At 47.7% G+C, this 6656-nt stretch overlaps 1 protein-coding gene across 1 annotated transcript in view; it reads right to left on the reverse strand.

Annotated features, from left to right (window-relative positions):
- The window catches only part of Chmp7 (charged multivesicular body protein 7), a 15838-nt gene extending 11329 nt beyond the window's left edge, over window positions 1-4509 (reverse strand). The window contains exons 1-2 of the mRNA XM_031363073.1: window positions 3921-4509; window positions 1902-2073 (exon numbers count right to left, since the gene is read on the reverse strand). Of these exons, the coding sequence (XP_031218933.1) occupies window positions 1902-2073; window positions 3921-4219 (471 nt within the window). The 5' untranslated portion in view covers window positions 4220-4509. The remainder of the gene's footprint in view (window positions 1-1901; window positions 2074-3920) is intronic.
- Window positions 4510-6656: the final 2147 nt, after the last annotated feature.

Consider the following 6656-nt stretch of genomic DNA (forward strand, 5'->3'; position numbering starts at 1 on the left):
AAAAAAAAAAAAAAAAAAAAAAAAAAAGAGAGGATCCTAGAACAGGTACAAGGGATGACATGGGAGGCAGAATGAGCAGTAGCATGGAAGGGGGCACATTCTAAATTCTAGAATCATAATTCATCTTTTTGTTCAGACAGAGGTTCTCTGTGTAGCCCTGGCTGTCCTGGAACTCTCTCTGTAGACCAGGCTGGCCTGAAACTTAGAGAACCACCTGCCTCTGCCTCCTGAGTGCTGGGACTGTATGAGTGACCACCAGCCAGCATAATTCACCATTCTTAATGAACTGGGACAGGAAGCTCAAAGCTGGGTTCTGCAGCAATGACTTCAGAGAAGTCAGCTGGAAACAGTGAGTGAGGAAAAGGCCAAGGACGCCCAAGAAAATCACAACCACCATATGAAGTCAAGGGGAGCCTGTTGTGGAGAGGAAGAATAACTATGTATAAAGGTTGTTACAATTTCATGGCAACCTTTATAGAACAAAACTTGGTGTAACTTTTTTTTTTTAAAGGGCTCTTAGGATGACAGAAAGTTTGCTTAGCATGCACAAAGTCCTAGGTTCAATCCTCAGTACTGGAGAAAAAAAAAAAAATCATCTGGGCCAATGACATGACTCAGCAGGTCAAGGCTGGAGAGCTAAGCCTGAAGAGCTGACTTCAGTCCCTGGGACCCACAGGTGGAAGGAGAGAACTTCCCCTGCAAGAAGTCCTCTGACCTCCATTTGCATTAGAACTACCTCTTCAAGTTGTCCTCTGACCTCCATTTGCATTAACAGTCCCCACCCCACTCCCACCAATAAGTAAAGTAAACATAGTAAAAATTTAAAGTGATAAGTGGCCTCTGGATGTTTGCACAAGTAGAAAAGGGAAAGAGACACATCCAAAAGTAGGGAAAGGACAACAGAAAGAAAATTTCTTTGTATCTTTTTGTTTTAAACAGCAGAATCGTGGGCAATTTTGTTTTCTTTTTCTTCTTTCTGATTGATTACTTTGTCTAGCCTTAGGAAAATCAGTGTCTCTGACATGCTCCTCCCTATAAACACCCTTTTCTTCTTTACCCAACAAGAGGAAACAGGACTCAGCAACATATTTGACATCAGGTGTCACCAAACAGAACGTGAAGTATCTGCTCAGTGACAGGAGGCGGCACAGAGTCACTACTGTGCCTATGAGCTCTGGGCCTGCTTCTCTCTGACACAGGTGTAGACTGACTACAGTGCTTTAGAAAGTGACTAAGGTTCCTGGTGGCTTCATTAATTCCACCCGACTCCTGGGTGGAACGGGAGAGCTGTTTCACGGCTCTGAGAACACATTTGTCCTGCAGTCAGCACGTGGCTGGGGCTAGGAGGAAAAGGTAGCAAGTGAGGAAGCTGACTGGGCAGCAGAGAAAGAAGGGATGGTGCCTGGTGGCCTCATCCAGGCAGAAGAGAGAGGACACTGATAAGCGAGCTACTGGGAAGTTGGAGGGAAAAGAGTAATCACAGGAAACCAGAGCTTAGCAAGAAGGGCAGAGCAACAGCAGAGCGCTTGCCCAATGCACACAAGGCCCTCAGTGCAATCCCAGGCACAATAATAAATGCGTTACATAATTTAATAATAAATTATGGGAATTCCTTGCCAGTAAGCTAGAGACGGCACAGCATACCCTAAACTATAGCTAGTCATTAGTGCCCCCAACTGTCCAGAAGTAGTCTGCTGGCACTGACAATTCCTAGACAAGGATCACCCTGGAAATGTAAAAATAACCCAAGAAATACATAACCCCGCAGAGTTCAGAGCAAAAGATGTCATGAAGATTCAGTCACTAGCCCCATTACTTGGCAAACTGACAGTATTTTCCCAGGACCATTGTGGTGACCCTGTCACACCTGATGCCACCCTGGTCTCCTTCTGCACACCCACCTTCAGCAGCTCCACAGCCACCAGCACCTCCTCCGCGGGAACTTTGTTATCCCCCAGCATATTAGAAAGAGTCCACTTGAGGGGCTTCAGCAGGAAGACGCCAACCCCCCAGGAGATCCAGCTGCTGTCCACACTGGCCATGAAGTCTGATTCTCGCTGCAGCTCGCCTCGACTGCAGAGAGAGGGAACAGCATGTAGGGATGTGTGATGCAACAGCCTGTCCTGGGCCCTACTTACCCCGTTACCAGCAGAGACATTATATCATCACCACCATCATCATCACCATCACCTGTCTATTCTGTATCAGCTACTAGCGACAGTGTCACCTGCACTCCAGTGCTCAGCCTCCTAACCACTTTGTGCAATAGACGGTATCACCAGCACGTTAACTAAAGAGGAGCCTGAGAATCTAAGAAGGCAAAGGCGTTCCAGATGGCGCCCAGTTTGTCTGGCCTCAAAAAACGCAAGTGTCCCACTAAGACAACAGAGGCACAAAAGGCTTCACTGGGCCTATGTGGAGGTTTTCTTCTACCAACAGGCCTGGGAATGATCAAATCAAAAGCCCTGTGCATTATGCAGACCTGAGGAAGAAGGTCAAAAGCTACACGGATTGGGGTTTTATGCTGTCTCTAAGCTAGGCTGGAAGCGAGATGTATTTCCTGGTGGCAGTAACAACAGCAGCCAAGTCTATTAAATGCCTGCCATGGACAATTACTGTTAAGAGCTGTATAAAGATCCTCAAGTTTTCACAAGTGACCTATCTAAAGTCACTGTGATTTGGTAATTGGTCAAACTATGGCTTACAGGTGACACCTGTATCTTCTGCAGCCCACAGTTTAGAAACTAGTAACGCCAGGCTCACAGCTGTGCAGCCCTTGAGCAAAGCTGTAGATGCGTGGATATCAAATGTGGACAAGTACCAGGATGTTTCAAGGATCAGGCACCAGAGGAGGTCAGGGTGTTAAAGGTCTCTGGACTTGGACATGCTCCATGACTGTCCTGTATCAGGAGGCCCATTTTGGTTTTGTCCCTTGCTGTCTTTACTGTTTTCCACCTCAGACATAAGGTAAAACATTTTCTGCAGCACACTTTCTCAGGGGAGAATTTCAGAAAGGTTTCTTAGGTCAAGGTCAGGCAATGAAAGGTACTGGGAACAGAAGTAAAGACAGGTGACCATTTAATGAGAAAGCATTACTCTAAAATAAATACAAGACCCTTGGCTTTCCCTTTATTTATAGAAAGAGATATGGTGCTAGGCTGGGCTGAGCATATGCATACAGTGTGAAATACAAATGATTTTGAATTCAAAGGAGGGATCCAGTCCTGTGTAACCTGGAATAGGTTACTTGATCACTGAAGTTCTGTTTATTTTTAATGAGGATAACTACATTATCTTGCTCTAGATTATTAAAAAGGCCAGGGAATGGAGTTTGACAGTATCTGAAACCATGAACTATCGTTCATCTATTAGATATGTCACCTCTTCAAGCACAACCTGAACACTGGACCTGTCACACACATTTAACACCCACAGCCCTTTCAGAGGCCCCCAGCCACACAGTTACACTCTCCTCTCTGGTCCAAATCATCTCAGTCCAGGACAAACTAGGAAGGGTTACTTGTTCCTCCTGTACCAGAGTTCTCTTGTCAGGTTGTCTATAATCCCACCAGTACCCTCTCCTTAGCTGTTCTTTCTTAGTTCAAAGTTCCCATCTCAGAGATCTGCGGTAGGGGTAATTCAAATCTGGAGGTCCTGTGGAAAGAACTGCGTAACGGGATCCAAGTGTCCCGCTGACACCTCTGTAAGGATGGGTCTCGAATGGACCATTCGGACTATCCCAGTCACTCCAACCATCCCAGGCCCTCTTTGAGTCCAGATATCCATCGGTGGAGCAACCTCCTCGTCCTCCTCCTCCCCCACCCACTGAACAAACCCGAGTCTGGGCTGTCAAGGGGCAGGTCTGATGTCAGCCCCGGGGAGCCGCCCCCCGCCTGGCCCGTTCGGCCCCGGGTCCTCACCGCAGCAGGTCCTGCAGCACCGTAGCCAGCCCCAGCGGGACACTGCCCTTGCGCTGGAAGGCCTCCTGCAAGTCCCGCAGTCGCAGGCGCACCACCCCTTGGCGGCGGCTGTGGCTCAGCACCAACGGAGCCCAGAAGCCCATCTTGCTGTCCCAGTCGGTGCTGTTCACCTCGCGACTCCTCTTAAAGGCGGAGAACAGAAAAGACATGCGCTCCTCATCCTCCTCCCACTCGGGCGGCAGGAGGCCCGCCGGGTCTCCCCCGGTCGGGGCCTGGGCCTCCCGCTCCGGGGACCACATCGGAACCCCAGCCCCGCCAAGGAACCGAACACAAGCCTGGCCCGGGTTCCCTTCCGCCCCAGGTCCCTCTCGGCTTCCGTCGTTCCTTCACGCCCTCCTCCTCAGCCATCACGTCACCGCCGCCGCCAGGGCGATAAAAGTCCCGCAAGTCTTCAGGGCGCAGGCGTAACGCTGCTTTCATTTGGCCAGGACCGGGAGAGGAGGGCGTGCTCGCCCGAGAGAGGCAGAACGCAGGCGCCGGACCTTCTTGCTTTGGCCTTTGTGCGACGGGAAGGGTTTTGCGCGTGCGCCCCGACCATAGAGTTTGGCGACGCGTACTAGAGGGGCTATCATTGCCCCTTCCCGAATAGTTTGCGCTTCAGGTTAGCCAGCCTGGGACTACTGGAGCTGCAGGTGGATCTCAAACCTTGGATCTGGTTTAGCGCTCCTAGCCCAGAGACTTTTAAATTAAACAAACGTCCAAGATACCTTCCTTTCACTAGAATGCCAGCCGATTAACAAAAAATGGTCCGAAATCTCCATGACGTTGGACGCATTTTTAGGGCTACAGATATACGCTTCTTATCACTTTCTTCCCGCTCTTCTGCTCTGGGGTGTCCTTTTTCTCCTGAAAATTCATATTCTGCCAGGTCCTTTAAAAAGCCAGCATCACTCCAACTCTCAACTGAAGCTCCGGCTGCCCTGGCTGCCAGTTTAGCATGTTTCCGACCCTTTCGCTTCCTCGAAGGAGGGGGCAAACAGCGATGCAAGTGCCTTGCAATGACAGCGCTACTGCAGAAAATACTTTATGGACTGAAAGGTACTTAAACCTTACTCTTTAACTGAAGAGTCTTTTCAGTCTTGAAGAGTCTCACAAAATCTGTTTAGTGTTGAGAATAAATTGTGGCGGTGGTAGTGTTATAGCCGGACCATTCAAAACCAGACTGGGAGGAGCTCTTTATGAATTTGAAGTTTACACAGACCGGCCGAGGGCACGCACTCACTACAGGTCTAGAGAGATGGCCCCGACCATTAAAGACAGTTTATAAAGGGGAAACCCACAGGTTCCATACTTCCATTAACACGGTCGCTTGGCAAGCATGACAAGATATAAACTTTTAACAAAAATGAGACACGGGTATAGTACCATGGCTTCTCTGCTTGATTGGGGAGCAGAAAGCCTTCAAGTTACAAAAGCAGAACAATGCAGGTTTGTAATGGTTCCCATAAATACCGTGTATTTAAGTATGTTTTGCTTACTTGTGTGCAAGTTCACCGCGTTCGTGCAGCGCCCACAAAGGCCAGAAGAGGGAGTCGGATCCCTCGGAACTGTAGAATTGTAGTTTGGTATTTGGTTTTTTTGTTTGTTTGGTTGGTTGGTTTTTCAAGACAGGGTTTCCCTGTGTAGCCCCAGCTGTCCTGGAACTCACCCTGTAGACCAGGCTGGCCTCATACTCAGAAATCTGCCTGCCTCTGCCTCGCACGTGCTTGGATTAAAGGAGTGCGCCACCACTGCCTGGCTTAGAATTGTAGTTTTAGTTGAGCTCTGCCCTGTAGGCAATGGTAACTACAGATCCAGCCTGGAAATATGCTGATTTTAAAAAGACCCACGAAGCAAGCAAACAATCTAAAGGGTGAAAGGAAATGTTGGTGTAAAAGTTACAAAGTAAAGTGAAAGTTAGTTTTGATTTAGGAAAAAGTAATTTCTGTTAAATAGTCGCCTTTATAAACTGGTATTTCCTAAAGGGGTATCTGAAGGAAATGTGTTGAGTTTTGGGGTTCAAAGTAGTAGAAACAATGTTAAGGTGAATGTTCATAAGCATTGAGTTTTAATGAATTTTAATAAGCATTTTGAAGGAGGAAAAGGAGTATTTAGTTATATGATGTGTGTACCAATTGATATCTATGTACTATATTCCTCATAATGTGTTCAAAATATATCACTTAATGATCTTTTTAAAATACTTTCACTATAGTTCTCAGAGTTTGTAAGGTAATTTTTCCCACTTTACCTGTTTTTACAGGAGAGGAAACTGAATCAGGTGGAGAGGAAGAGGGGACAGCCAGAGAGGAGAGAGGGAGAGAGAAGTCGGGAGGAGAGAGGGATACAGAGAGGGTAGGAAAGGTGGGGGAGAGAGGGAGTGAGGAGGGAGAGAGCTGAGGGATACAAATATTAAATCTAGTGAAACAAATCTGTACTGTGCTACCTGTCAGGCCCACGAAAACTACAGACAAGCAAATTGCTCTATCTGGTGCTTGCTTGCATCTGAAAATTCCTCTTCATTTGACCTTCCCAGGCGGTAAGGTTGGCTCTCACCTTTTGGAGGCTGAAGGGGTAGCTGAGAACAGAATCAGTGAAGCCAGGGACTATGGTACAAGTCTCTGAAATTGACCTTTAAGACATGAGTCTGCCTCAGGTATGTGAGGAACGATAGGAATCTTTATTCTGAGACCAAAG

Source organism: Mastomys coucha, unplaced genomic scaffold, assembly GCF_008632895.1.
Source record: "Mastomys coucha isolate ucsf_1 unplaced genomic scaffold, UCSF_Mcou_1 pScaffold9, whole genome shotgun sequence".
NCBI classification, from domain to species: Eukaryota; Metazoa; Chordata; class Mammalia; order Rodentia; family Muridae; genus Mastomys; species Mastomys coucha.